The following is a 14,758-nucleotide window of genomic DNA, read 5'->3' as shown; positions in this document are numbered from 1 at the left end:
AGGCATCTTTTCAGTCAGAATCAGGTCCAAAGTCCTTACTCAAACGAACCTCCTCATCTAGCCTCGATTCCTTTCCTCGTCTATGCTCGAGAACAGAGCCTTGGTAGCTCGACTTTGAAGTTTTATTAATCCTCCTCGAAAAAGGCGATGACGGTACAATCAAATGAGATGATCGAGGGTGAAAGGCATCCCCTCGATTTTGTTCACAAAGTATCAGATCAAAATAACGATCCGCCAAAACGAAATATGGATCTGGCCTAGGGTTATTAGATATTTACGACAAAAATCTATGATAAGAGGGTCGAGGGGACCTAACGTGAAAGGGTAAATATACACACTTAAAAATCCTTTCACGTGAGTAGTAATATCCTATTCGGGAGACGACACTACCACTTCTTTGTTCCCTCAGTTACAATCTTTTTTTATCTGCTCGATGTACCCTCGGGTTATCGAACAAATATATCTCGATACGGGCTCATATCGGCCAGGAACCAGCGAACCTTTATCGAGTTTGAAATCGGAGGTTAGAACACACGCCGCTGGAACGCACTCCTCAGGCCGTGGATCCACCGGTATTTTGTCGGCAGCAGATTGAGAAGAAGAAGCTTTTTCTTTTTGGGGGACAGTTTTTGATGTCTTCACCAATTTTGAATTTAAAGAAGGTGACAAAGATTTGGTGGTTTAGAAGAGGAATTTTGCAAAGAAGAATCACAGGTTTGCAAATAAACTCAGAGGATACGAAAAAGAACTTTTGGAAATTTGGAAGATTGAAGATGTAAAAGTGGTAAATGGTAAAAGGAAGGGCTATTTATAGATTAAAGCAATGCCGGTTCAGTATCAACGGTGGCCGACTACCGTCTGACATGCATTAAATGCCTTGAAAAACTAAATCGACAGGACAACTATCACATGCGTCATGATCAAGCCCAATGTGAACGTCACCTTATAGTCCAATCGAGCCATTGAGAAATCATATCGTTTCTCACCATATCCTTCCCGAGAAACGAGGGGACTATCTGTATACGGTCGAAATAGATTTAGGCTTTCGTACGATTGATCGAGGTCGAAACATAATGGATCGAAGAAAGACTTCGTAATATCGAGATGGCTTCCGAAGATGGTACAAACAAGCTTCAGATTTCGTGTATAGGTCAAATACCGAGTTCGAAGTCATTATCGAGCTCGGGTTCGAATCGAACTATGATGAGATGATATCGAGCTTAAGGGGCAAAGGCCAACCGGGACCGAGTCCGAATCATCACCTGATTCCGAGTCCATATCGAGTTCTAGAAGCAATACCGACCAGCACCGAGGTCGATCGAGCTCGAGCTCACAGACAAGAGCCATTGCAAACACACTAAGGGAGAGAATCTCGGCGGAAATTAGGAAAAAACTGATTTATCATGGGTCCTCCACTATGTATTTTTAATTATATCTAAAATGGGATCTTTCACTATAAAGAGGATGGCTATATTTCTGTAGAAGACAGTTTTTTGCTTACATTGTAATTCAAGCACCATATTCTCCTATATTCAAAGATTATCCTTGTAAGCTTCATTAATTGATTCATTGTGCTTGGTCCTAAAAATCATCTTCTTTCCAACCTTGTTTATTTTGTATTCTTTCCAACCCATATTTGATATTTCTATTTATCCTTACGATTTGTATCAAGTTATACTACATATCCTTAGATCTACGTACAAATTCAACTCCTATACATTTTTCGGGTAAACAGAGCTATATATTTTGCTTTTTCTCGGTTATTTTGCTTCAAAGTAAAATAATGATTCCACCGCTAAACGCAAGTGCAACTTGAAGGATATAATGGAATGAAATTATATTTTAACTAATAACAAATTATATACAATAATTAATGGACATTGAATTCAATCACGCGAATGATTTTTGATCTGTACTTATGCCGAGTGGCGCTCCATACCCCATAATTTTAATACCACAACTCAAACTGTCAAACACAGTAATAATTTTAATTTTACAGCATTTTATATTGAAACTCAAAATTTATGCGTAGTTATACTCATATTACATTAATTGAGTTTTATGCAACAAACTAAATCGTGGGAGGGAGTATTAATTAATTAATTATAGCATCATGCCGGTTTAACTTTCTTTTTGTAACCAAACGACCCTCTTATCATAAAAGTAGAGCTACCACATGTTCAATTTTTTGTTTAAAAAATATTTGGAGGCGTACTTCTTATTATTTCATTTTAAGAAAGATTGATGCTTCTATATTTGAAAATAATTAATTTTATACTTTCGTGTCGTTTTACCTTTAAGAAGAATAATAAGTAAATGTGTACATTCCGATCCTTCTACGCGCCACCACCACCTCCTCCTTCGCCTTCACGTCACTTCCAGCTTCAATTTTCAACAATTTGCTCAAAATTGACGACAAAAGCAAACGATTTTGATATAAATATTATGGAATATTTAAGATCATACATTTTAAATTTTTTTTAAACTCCGTACATATTCAAAGAATATCATTAAAATAAAACTAAGATAACATGTAATTATTCTCTCTTTCATTTGTTTATTTTTTGTCTTTTGATAGTTTTCTAGGTGTAATTTTTTTTCCTCTACTTTGAGGTGGTATATTCCAAAATCCAACTGCACAAGTTGCTTCAAAAAGATGACAAAAACAAAAAAAGAATTGCTTCAAAAACAATACTATAAAATAAAATAAAACTGTACCAGTTGAAACCCTAATCCGAAAAAGCCAATCCAACCGTCAAAATTCAAAATTTCAAACTCGCGCTCCTCACACTTTTCACAAATCACAATCTCCGTTACTCCTTCCACCTTTCATTTTCGCTTTCCCATTTAACTCTGAATCAACCCCATCAAACGCTCCCCAAATTTCGTTTATTCAGAAAAATGGGTGCTAATCACAGCCGTGAAGATCTGGAGCTTTCCGACTCTGAATCGGAATCCGAATACTGTTCTGAGTCTCGGCAAAGAGAAGACGACGAAGAAGATAACTACTACTCTGACGCCAAAACGACGCCGTCTTCTATTGACAGCAAACAGAATCCTCAAACCCCATCCTCTTTAGACGACGTTGAAGCTAAGCTCAAAGCCCTAAAGCTCAAATACAATACTCCTCATGCTAAGGCCAACAACCCTACCGATAAAAATGCCGTTAAACTTTACCAACACGTCGGATTCAACACCACCAATTCTAAATGGGTCGTTTCTGATAAGGTCACGACTTATTTGTTCGTCAAATTGGGTAGCGGTGATGAGTCTGATGATGAAAATGAGGAGAATAGTTTTTGGGCTTTGCAAATTGGGTCCAAAATTAAGGTTAAGGTTGATGAGAATTTGCAATTAAAGGCTTTTAAGGACCAAAAGAGAGTGGATTTTGTTGCAAATGGCGTTTGGGCTGTGAAATTCTTTGCTGAAGAAGAGTACAATGCGTTTGTTGATAAGTATCAGAGCTGTTTGTTTGAGAATACTTATGGGTATGAAGCAAATGATGAGAATAGAGTTAAGGTTTATGGTAAGGACTTTATCGGATGGGCGAAACCCGAAGCTGCAGATGATTCGATGTGGGAGGATGCAGGGGATAGTTTTAAGAGCCCCGAGAAGACGCCTTTGAGGGTTAACCATGACTTACGGGAGGAGTTTGAGGAGGCGTCGGTTAATGGAGGAGCTATTCAGAGCTTAGCATTAGGTGCATTGGATAATAGTTTTCTTATTAGCGATTCGGGTATTCAGGTTGTGAGGAATTACAATCATGGGATAAGTGGAAAAGGCGTTTATGTGAATTTCGATAAGGAAAGGTCTAGTACTGTAGCTCATTCGACTCCTAGGAAAGCTTTACTGTTAAGAGCTGAGACTAATATGCTTCTCATGAGTCCCGTGACCGATAAGAAGCCTCACTCTAAGGGATTACATCAGTTTGATATCGAGACAGGGAAGGTTGTTAGCGAGTGGAAGTTTGAGAAAGATGGAACTGATATCTCAATGAGGGATATTACTAATGATAGCAAAGGAGCTCAGATGGATCCCTCGGGGTCGACTTTCTTAGGTTTAGATGATAACAGGTTGTGTAGGTGGGATATGCGTGATCGACATGGGATGGTTCAGAATCTTGTCAATGAAAGTACTCCTGTGTTGAATTGGACTCAAGGGCATCAGTTTTCTAGGGGAACTAACTTTCAGTGCTTTGCTACTACTGGTGATGGATCAATCGTTGTTGGTTCACTTGATGGAAAGATTAGATTATACTCGAGCAGTTCAATGAGAATGGCTAAGACAGCTTTTCCGGGGCTTGGTTCTCCTATCACTCATGTGGATGTTACCTATGATGGGAAGTGGATACTGGGGACAACTGATACTTACTTGGTATTGATATGCACCTTGTTTGTTGACAAGAACGGAAGTACTAAGACAGGTTTTGCCGGTCGCATGGGGAACAAGATTTCGGCTCCCAGATTGTTGAAGCTAAACCCTCTCGATTCACATATGGCTGGAGCGAACAAGTTTCGCAATGCTCAATTTTCATGGGTATGAGTTCTCTCTTCTTCTACCCTTTTGTGTTTATTTTGTAGCTGTAAATGCAACAAATACTTTGACTGTCAAGCTTATTTCTCTTCGTTCATACTTTATACATAATAAATTTTGCTTAGTTAATGCTTTAAGGTGTTTGTGACATCCATATTAAGTGTCCAAGTCCTTTTTTGAATTGATAATGTTTGTATATGTTAATAAAGTCAGTACATAGGTTGCACTGGAAACCATATTTACAGGTAAATGCTAGCTGGATGTGCTAGTGTGCAATCCTAGCAAGATCCTAGTATGTCTAAGATTGACAGTGTATCTTCTGTGTAAATCTGTTTACACCAAAAACAAAAAAGAAGAATACAATTGAGTTTGATCTTCTGCACTGAGTTGCTTATGTATTCAAAACATCTAGCATTCCTTTCTTTCCAAACTGTCCACCAGATGCATGCTGGGACAGTCCTCCATCTATCTCTGTTAGTTGCTTCAGCTCCAGCTTCTTCCCAACTAAAAAGAACTTCAGTGATCCTGCAGGGCATTGTCCATGAAATACCCCTTAGACTAATAAAAATATTCCATAGTTGGCCTGTTATCTTGCAGTGTAGAAATAGATGGCTAACTGTCTCAGCATTTTCCCCACATAGAAAGCATCTTGAACACAAAAAGATTCCTCTCTTTATGAGATTATCCTGGGTTAAGACAGCCTCCTTTGCTACTAGCCAAGTGAAATAAGCTACCTTATAGGGAATCTTGGTTCTCCATATATGCTTCCATGGCCAATCATTTATCTATAGATCACTTTGATTCAAAATCTTATATGCTGCCTTCACCTGATAGACCCCTCTGTTGTGCTCTGCCACCAAAGTGTCCAAGTTTTCCTTTTCTGTCTTATAGTAATACAACTCCAGGATCATGTGTGATGTATTTTATCTTCTGCACTAATATAAATTGCAATTTGAGATCCACCACATTTGATTTGGACATGCTTTTAGAATTCCTATCAAATAATTGAGAGTTTGGTTTTGACGAGATTTTGCACCGATCATTCTTTTTCTAGGCTATTTGTCTTTTTTTTTTTTGGATAACCGTGGTGTTCGGGCCAGCTTAGGCGTACCTCGACTAATTCCACGTGATACTTGCCATCGCCCACCAGCAACAGGTACCAGGTAATTCTATCCACCAAGGTTGGGATAGATGGGAAGAAATTTCCTAGTGTTTTTTTGCCTCCGTTGGGATTTGAACCCGAGACCTTATGGTTCTCATCCACTTCATTGGCCACTAGGCCACACCCTTGGGTGCTAGACCAATTGTTCTTGATGATCTTTAGCTGATAAGTTTTGTTCAACTAGAGTCTGCTTTAGATGGTTCATACATTATGTTGGACTGGATATAAATAATTTAGATTTTAGACTATGAAGTTCTTTTGCTCTATCAACTTCATATGTTGATGTTAAAAACTCAAAATAGGGAGAGGAAAAGGATGAAACAAAACTACCTCATCATACGAGGAGTTATGCTCTTAAATCTCAGACTGATGTCACTTGGTTGGGGAGAGGTAGCATACTTGATTTAGCATCTTAGATCCAAGTTCAAAAAAATGAGGAAGCCTAAACTGCAGCTTAGAGACAATAAGTTATGTAGGGAATATAAATATCTCATGAAATTGACATTCCTCATAGTTTACAGGACAATTCCACATTTTCCTGGAAAGCTATATCCAAAAACATAAAATATGCACCCCTCCCATTAGGACATACTCCCTTGAGCCGATTTTATGCAGAATGCATACCATTTTACCATTTGAAATGGTTGTTGAACTCCTATAAGTGTTAATGTTTGCAAAAGGATAAAAAAATTAGAATTCATTGTACAATTCAACTTATGCAATGTAATCTCTTCTCCATTTTAAAAAAAATCAACTTATGCGGACATTTACTGTTTTATATATTACACAACTTAATACAAATTTCAGAAATCAATTTATTTACTTACTTTATCACTACCATAATAATAGGATATTCGTGGATAATTTCTGAATCTTAATGCTTAAACTGTCAAACTATGGCACATAAAGTGAGTGGGAGTGTTAACTATAAAGTTCACCAGTTTTCTACTCCTGGACCTTCTTTTTGGTTTTCTTTTTTTTTTTCCTGAGATTGATGGTTAGTCAGATTACGCCAAAAGGGTATGACCATGTTAAGATTTGCAAAGTTCATGCCACTGGAGTGAATCAAAAGCTAATCAGCCTAGGAAATTATGAACTAGTAATATTCAGTATCTTATGCTGAAGATATTAGTTGACTTGGTTTGCCTAATCCTCGATTCTACTTAGCCCCTTCTTCTCATGCATGTCAACCACTCAATCGACTCATAGCTCTTGTTTATGTATTGGAAACTATAACCATGTGTATCTTCTGAATCGGGATAGAAACAACTCACATGCTTGCTGAAACAAGAAAACCAAAATTAAAACAGAGTATTTTTATCATTGAAAGTTTGTGGTCATGGAGGGATCTCATTACAATGCTGTAAGTGCATGTGGTGTCTACTGCTCTGTTGCTGGAGCTCCTTCAGTATATGTATGGGACCAGTTGTCTTTTCATCTGGAGTCTTATATGCGTTGTGGGATGAAGAATTTGCCAGTTTGTATATATTGCTTTTTTTGTCTTACCCTATTATCCCTTTTCAAGTAAATCCTGCTAGCATTTGTTCATATAAATTGGGGATTGTCTAGTTAATTCTGTAGTCCTCCGATACTCATCTTCTTAATGTGAAATATTTTAGGTCACTGAGAATGGGAAGCAGGAGCGCCACCTTGTTGCAACTGTTGGGAAGTTCAGTGTGATATGGAATTTTCAACAGGTGAAGGATAGTTCTCATGGGTGTTACCAGAATCAGGTGGGGTTGAAGAGCTGCTATTGTTACAAGATAGTTTTAAGAGATGACTCTATCGTAGAAAGTCGATTCATGCATGACAAATTTGCTGTAACGGACTCTCCTGAAGCACCCTTGGTGGTAGCAACACCCCTGAAAGTTAGCTCATTCAGCATCTCTAGCAGGAGATTACAAATTTGAACAGAGTCAATTTGTTCATATGTGCAACTTATTAGGTATATCTGGACCAGAATTAGTGTCCCTCGCACTAATTGCATATCTGCAAGCCATTTAAAAACTGACGTCAAGTACAATGTATTACTTTAATTTGAAGACCTGCAAAAGCTGTCTTCCAATTTCTAGGTATCCCCAGTGTATTGTTGTAATAACTGAAAGGAGCGGATCCCTCTTAATGATTTCCGGTGATTTGCATTATTGCTGTTTTCTTTGGACACATCCCTTCAGATATGAAACTATTAGGCTATTTTAGTATTGTTGATGCTATATGATTACTTTGTGAGGTATTCCTTATGCACTTTCCCGGACTTTGTTACAATTTGACTGCAAAGAACCTGTGGCTGAGAAGAGAGACTGAGCCCCTTCTATCTTATTTGTAATGCTAAGTAGCCAACTTCTGTGTATCATTTGAATTATGATCATTTGCTTTTGCCTCATGACCAGTGCCCCCCAGTTGGGTTTGTTGTGAGAAGATGATAGGATAAGACACGGACATTGTAGTGGAAAGTAGCTTCCAAATTGTTCCTCTGGCTGTATAAAGCACTGATATCGGCCTGATAAAAGAGGACATTCGTTAAAGCTATGCAGAAGCAATAGATTCAAGCTTTGCGAAGGCCAACATGACTTTCATTTGGGGCAATTTTTTCAGAGATTAAAAACGGTTTAATCAGCTGGTCCTCTTTTTTCATTAAGTTTCAAAGTACTGATTCATTCTCATAACCTCTTAGGACGTTAAAGAAAATTTAACGCAATTAAGACTAGATGGCATAAAGTAGAGGAAATGGATGCAAGCAGGCAATGATAGGCTGATTGTAAAGTAAAAAACTTCTGATGATGGTATGCAGTTTAATGGCTTTCAACAACAACAACAAACCCAGTTTGATCCCATAAATGGGGTCTGGGGAGGGCAGTGTGTTCGCAGATCTTACCCCTACCTCATAGAGATAGAGAGGCTGTTTCCGATAGACCCTCGGAATTTAATGCCTTTCAAATGATGCAAATTACTCACTCAATCTTTCATTATTCTGTACAAACCAGTCAAATAAGAAATAGAAGCCCACAAATGAGCTTAACTTATCAAATCCTGCCAGCTTCTTGGATATTTGATGGACTACACTATTTAATTACAGAATCACCTAGTTGATGTTACAGCCAAACCAATAACAAGCTTATTCTCCTATAAAATGCTATCAATCGAGTGAATGAGAATTAATTTAATATTGTACATATAAAAGAATACTCAGTATGTACATATCGTGAAAGATTACCCTTCCGCTTTATCAACTGACACAAACAGCCAAAAAAATTGGAGAAATAATTGTTAAAAATGACAAGATATAGTAAATGCAGAAAGCATCAGGCAGACTTATTGGCCTGTGCTTTCCTTCTGCCTAGAAACATGAAGATCCTTGGGAAGAAGGACCTCTTCTTTTTCCTTGGAATCTTCACATCTGGAGATGAATCAGCTTCGGTGCTGCTTGCTAGCGCTTGGGCTTTCGGACTTGTGCTGTTATGAGAAGCAGCAGCCTCTGGTGCACTTTCAGAGGTTTTTGATTCTTTACTCTCCTCAACGCTCATTCTTGGGCTCCCTGTTGTAGGTGGAATGGATTCACCAGCTTTCCGTCTTTGCTCATGATCTGCTCTCCATTTCCTTAGCTCTTGCTCTACAGCCAACTTCCCTTCCTTGGCTTTCTCGGCCTTCTGCAATGCAACTTCTAGAGCTTCCTTTCTTTCAGTTATCTCGTGATTAACCTCCTCCAGCCTGTTTAGACTTCTCAGCTCCGACTCCTTGGCTACATCTATTTGGCTAATAGCAGCAGTCACCTTCATGTTAGCTTGCGCCTCCGCCTCATGCGCCTGCTTGCTGAGCTCAAAATACTCCTCCACAGAAAGAGTTACTCCAGCTGGCTCCTCATCATTGGTTCTACTTCTTTGAGCTGATTCACTCTCCTCCAGAGCAGTGATAGCTGCTAGTGCCAACTTCTCTCCAGCTTTCGCAGCCTCTATCTCCTTCTTTACTGCAAGTAATCTACTTTCTACGGTACTTGCTCCAGCCTTTGCCTGCTCAGCTTCTTCCTTTGCCTTATTCAGATCTAAACGTGCCATTTGAGCAAGTGATTTTGCACGATCAGCTTCTTGGGCTGCCTCTTGAAGTTGCTTGGGAAGCTCTACCATCTTCTCTCTTGCTTCTTTTTCCTTCATCTGTGTAAGAGCAATCTCTGACTTTGTCCTGCTCAACTCAGCTTCAAGAGATGCAACGGCAACAGATGCTATTCCTTCTCTCTGTCGGATCACGGCTAGTTCTGATTTTTCCTTTTCCAATTCTGCCTTCAATGAAGTTGCTGCCACCTTCAAGAAATTTACTTCAGTCGTAGCTTTCTCGATGTTGAGTTTCACTTCTTCTAGTTCCCTTTTAGCTGTGGCCACTGCTGCTTGTATCTCCACATGAGTTCTTTTCTCTGGCACCGACAAATCACTGCCGTTCGGGTTTCCTTCTTCATCCGTCTCCTGCTTCGACTTTGATTCCATATAAGCAGCTAACTCAGCTTTGAGATCCTGTAGCAAAGCTGAAGCAGTATCTAGTTTTCCTCGCAGATCGTTTGCAGACAGAATTTGCTGGTTTAGCTTGTCAAGCTCCTCTTCAGCCTGCTTCAGTTCTTTCTCCCAGATTAGAGCATCTTGCTCGCTTGCCGCAGCCACTCCAATTCTGTGTTCCTCAGCTTCTAGATGTGCAGCATGTGCAGCCTCTAAAGATTCCTTTGCAGTGATGAGCTCAATAGTTAAATTCTCCAATGTCTTGTCAACTTCTTTCGAAGCAGAGACTGCTTCCTCTGCTCTTTTCACCGCACCATCTTTCTCAGACACTAATAAAGCGTAGTCTTTTCGAAGATCTTCTAACTCAGAATTTACAGTCTTTAGCTCAGAAACTGCAGCTGCATGCCTAGCCCTAGCAACTTCAAGCTGTGCTTTGGCTGCAATACTAACCTCATTACCGATCCCCTGCTCCATCTCCTCTACCCGAAGCTTGGCAAGTTCTGAATCCTGTTTTGCTTGTTGCTCTTCTTTTTGTGCTCTCTCCAGGTTCAGCTTCAATTCTTCTATAAGTCTCTTAGTGCTATCTAGTTCCTTTAAAACTAGCACTTTTGCATCTTCAGCAGCCTGAGACTGTTTTTTATAAAATGGGATCTCCTCTTGTACTTTTGCTAGTTCTTGTTCAACAAGTTGCCGTCTCTGCATTAGCCAGGGGGGAAAGAATTTTAATAGTCAGGGGATAAAAACATCAAATTGTGAGATTAATGGGAGATTTAGCCAGGGGGAAAGATAGTAGTGTTCTTTGCAGATGCAAATACGAAGTGATTAGAATTATAAAGTGGTTATGAAATCTCTGACAGGAAAGTGGCTATCAGAAAAAATAAAAAATCAAACAGTATATATCTACCTCCACAGTCTGTACACGATGAGCCTTCCAGTCGACGATCCCTCCAAACTTGGAAACTGCCTGCTTAACAGATTCAATTGGTGCTGCTGTGTCGATGTGGCCTTTGTTTATGTCAGATTTTTCAGGATGCTTAGGACTAGCAATGGGTACTGAGGTCCTCGCTGTGAAAGTGGAAGCCTTAGCTAACGGGCGACCAATATTATCTGGTGACAGTATGTGATTGTTATTTTCAGGTGTCCTCACTTGAGTTGATAAAAGAGAAGACTCGTCCTCATTAATGTGGGTACTGCTAGGAGAATTATCTGGTTGATGACGCGGTGAAGCATTATTTGGTCCTGCTTCTGAATGAGGAGATTGTACATGTTCAGAAGATCCCTTTTCTATTTCTGAATTATTAGATTGAATACGTTCAGAAGATTCCTTTTTGTTTTCCTCTTTTAGGGGAGATGTCTCTGAATTCACGGCTAATATTGATGAAGAATCTTGCTCAGCTGTTGGTCCATCAGATGAATCATTTGGTTGGTTATGAACCTTACCACTAGCACCCATGCCCAATGCTGGCTCCAACATTTCACTTGGTTTTGCATCCAATGTGGATGACACATTGGATTCTCCGAGAGCTGTTGTATTTCTATTTGCAGAAGGGTCTGCTTTCAGATCCTGTATTAATTGAGGTGAGGCTTCCGGCTCAACCGTAGGTGTACCAGAAGCCATTTGAGGAGTTCCTGTTTCTGAAGTGTTACTCACTCCATCAGATTTAATGGGGGTGTCCGACATTAAATTTCCTTCTGGAGAGGTCTGACTTTCTTGCAGTAATAAGCTGCGAGAGGCCTCTTTTAAATGCTCTGAAGCATCCACGGCTGCTTCCTGAATTTTAGAGTTTTCTTTTTCACTTGTATGTTGACTTGTTTGAGCTGCATTAAGTGATTGATCCTCGTTCGGAGAGGAGACCTTCGGTTCATGAGATGATTCTGGAGGAGCACTTTCCTTCCTCTCTTTAGCATCTTCCATTCTTAATTAAGAACAAAAAAAAAACCAAGTGGGACCTACAAATCAAATAATCAATGAATAAGTTAGGAGATACAGACTTGTCTTAATTTTACAGACATGACATGCAAAATATATCATCAGGAGGTGAAATATAGTTGAGAACTGGTTTTGCTTTAGGACCAACTAGAGGAATGTAAACTGAAGAGGTGAAACCAATTCGAAGATCACCTATTCTATAGCATCCATGGTAAATATGACCATTTTCTCAATTAAGGAATATGATACAAACAACAACAACAACTGCACCTTACTCCCAAGTAAGTTGGTGTTGACTATATGAATCCTCTTTGAGACGATGACTCCATTTAAACTCATCTCAAGCCAATATTATATAAAATAAAAATAAAAAGTACAAGAAGTTATCTATATTTTCTACGGGCATATAAATCTCTGACAAGGCTAAAAGACTCCTAGAAAGTATTAGGATCCAAAGCAAACGTACTCCCAAAATCTAGAGGAAAAATTAAAGAAAGACCTTTTTTACGACTACCTCAGCCTTCCTCCTATAACCAAACTTGCGACCATCTATATTTTGCAAATTAAATCCATCTATGCTAAGAATAGGATTACCCCATTTTCAAACAGCTTCAAATTTGATTTAACCTATATCAGAAAATACATCTTTTATTGGGATACGAACCAGTGATTTTAGGTCTATCTTGTCCCCTTTAGCACTTTCACTCACCATGGATTCACACATACGAACCGGTGCATCTACAAACCATGTTAGGATAAAAACTGTTTTTTAAAATTTAGACTTCTAAATTATTCATAGAATCTGCAATATCTTCGATTTAAACCATCACGTTAGGCCATGATTGACCAAGATAAATAAACTTCCATCTTGAAAACAATGTGTAGGTGGAACTGGATATTTTGCCTGAGGCTTAAATACAACGGATTTCAATAACTGAAACAACACTGCATAACCAAAAAATTGAATAAAATTTCATGTTTGGCTATATGTTCGACAGCATGCAGCCTCATCTAATCGAGCTGATCACAGCATCCTATGACATATTGCCAGATGACAGACTTAACCAATGTCTGTCCAATAAGCCAAAACCAGCCAACTCTTCAAACTAAATCGATCAATCAATCAGCTAGTCCACAATCTCTAGCTCACCTATATGAACCTCTAGAGCCAGGCCCAACGCGTGTCTAATTACCTCGACCTTCCTTCTTTACCGAAATTGGAACTAGCTCTATCTTGCAAATCTATGCTAAAGAAAGGGAATTATCCTATTTTCAAACAGCTTCAAATTTGATTCTTTTATGGAAAATACAACTTTCTATTGGGATAAAACCTTCAAAATGAAAATGAGGAATCATCAAAGAGGGATGTCGAGCTAATCAATATACCCCCACGAACATAAATCTCCCAAATCCATTAAAACAAGAAAACAATTTGGAATCAATTATAGAAATTATCTCAGCTAAACACATTCTTGCTTGAATACAAATTTGAAAACCAAACTACAGAATCTCCATCTTAGGCTTCATTTACATCTAACCCTTTCTGGGGTACCCAAAGATTGCTCCTTTAATACCAAACACATCATAGGAGAAAACAGGAAACCAATGTGGCACTCAAGTTTATAAATAATCCCAGCTAAACACATTTCTTTGATTAAATAGGAGTTCAAAAACCAAACTACAGAATCTCATCCTAGGCTTCAATTACATCTTATACCTTCTGGGGTATCCAAAGATTGCTCTTTTATTACCAAATACATCATAGGAGAAAAAAATGATTAAACATTAAATACAAACAAACAATCAAGAAACATAATCATGTCTTAATGGCAGATTAGCAGATAAAACTCATGAATATTAGCTGATTAAAAACCAACCATAAAAGGAAAAACAAACAAATAAAAGAATAGAAAGAGAGGAAGATTACCAAGAATCGAAAGGAAATGCAAACAGAGAAGTCAAAAATGGAAGACACTATAAAATGATGTCTATTTCTCTTTCCCTCTCCCTCAATGTGTATTCTCCGGAAAAAGAGAAATAAATAAAAAGATACACAAAAATATAGGGTCCAAAATTCACTGTAAAACAAAAAGAAATGAAAAAGGGCGAAGTGTTCCTTACAAAAGGAATAAAAAATAGATTTGAGTGAGGAGAGGAGGTCACTGTAACACGTGGGTGGAGCCTGTCCCTCTTGTTTTTGTGTTCCCTCAAAAAAACTTTTTTTCCCTCAAAATTCTGTCTTCCTTTTTTCTTTTTCTTTTTCTTTTTGTCTTTTCACCTTTTTAAGTAAGATTGAGTCGTAAATAATTGGAGGGTAGATGACACGGTGTACGAAACTTTACACCTAATGATGTAATGTGAAACTTCAAATCTCCATTCCGGCCCCTACCTTCTATATTAAATATATTGATTATAAATAAGTTACAACCTCTAATCATTTTTCATTTTTTTTTATTTATCACCTTAAAAAGTAAATATATACATATTGTTTTATTAAATCCTATACAAGTGCGTATATTATCGCATTTTAATTTCTACTAATATTTTTTTACATGACATTTTTAAAAATATCAAAAATTAATCAAATCATACTATCGAAGAAAAATCCAGAGTAACTAGGATGATGTTGAAAAGTCTAATTTTAGTTATATA

At 38.2% G+C, this 14,758-nt stretch overlaps 2 protein-coding genes across 2 annotated transcripts; one reads left to right on the top strand and one right to left on the bottom strand.

Moving 5' to 3' along the window:
- The first annotated feature begins 2,733 nt into the window (after nt 1-2,733).
- LOC107783950 (protein CYPRO4) lies at nt 2,734-7,858 on the top strand. The gene is made up of 2 exons (XM_016604978.2): nt 2,734-4,536; nt 7,315-7,858. Exons 1-2 carry the CDS (start codon nt 2,902-2,904, stop codon nt 7,603-7,605), a joined length of 1,926 nt encoding a protein of 641 aa, XP_016460464.1. The 5' UTR covers nt 2,734-2,901; the 3' UTR covers nt 7,606-7,858.
- Nucleotides 7,859-8,840: 982 nt separating this feature from the next.
- On the bottom strand, nt 8,841-14,213 carry LOC107783957 (protein WEAK CHLOROPLAST MOVEMENT UNDER BLUE LIGHT 1-like). The gene is made up of 3 exons (XM_016604989.2): nt 14,034-14,213; nt 11,081-12,126; nt 8,841-10,872 (listed from the first exon to the last, which is right to left on the bottom strand). Exons 2-3 carry the CDS (start codon nt 12,089-12,091, stop codon nt 8,998-9,000), a joined length of 2,886 nt encoding a protein of 961 aa, XP_016460475.2. The 5' UTR covers nt 12,092-12,126; nt 14,034-14,213; the 3' UTR covers nt 8,841-8,997.
- Nucleotides 14,214-14,758: the final 545 nt, after the last annotated feature.

Source organism: Nicotiana tabacum, chromosome 12, assembly GCF_000715075.1.
Source record: "Nicotiana tabacum cultivar K326 chromosome 12, ASM71507v2, whole genome shotgun sequence".
In the NCBI taxonomy this organism is placed as follows: domain Eukaryota; kingdom Viridiplantae; phylum Streptophyta; class Magnoliopsida; order Solanales; family Solanaceae; genus Nicotiana; species Nicotiana tabacum.
This window is presented reverse-complemented; position numbering and strand designations above follow the sequence as displayed.

Bases quoted from the DNA above. Each gene is read 5' to 3' on its own strand.
- LOC107783950 (XM_016604978.2), top strand. From the start codon at position 2,902: ATGGGTGCTAATCACAGCCGTGAAGATCTGGAGCTTTCCGACTCTGAA. The intron at 4,537-7,314 runs GTATGAGTTCTC...GAAATATTTTAG, and splicing joins GCAATGCTCAATTTTCATGG to GTCACTGAGAATGGGAAGCA.
- LOC107783957 (XM_016604989.2), bottom strand. From the start codon at position 12,091: ATGGAAGATGCTAAAGAGAGGAAGGAAAGTGCTCCTCCAGAATCATCT. The intron at 10,873-11,080 runs GTAGATATATAC...TGGCTAATGCAG, and splicing joins ATCGTGTACAGACTGTGGAG to AGACGGCAACTTGTTGAACA.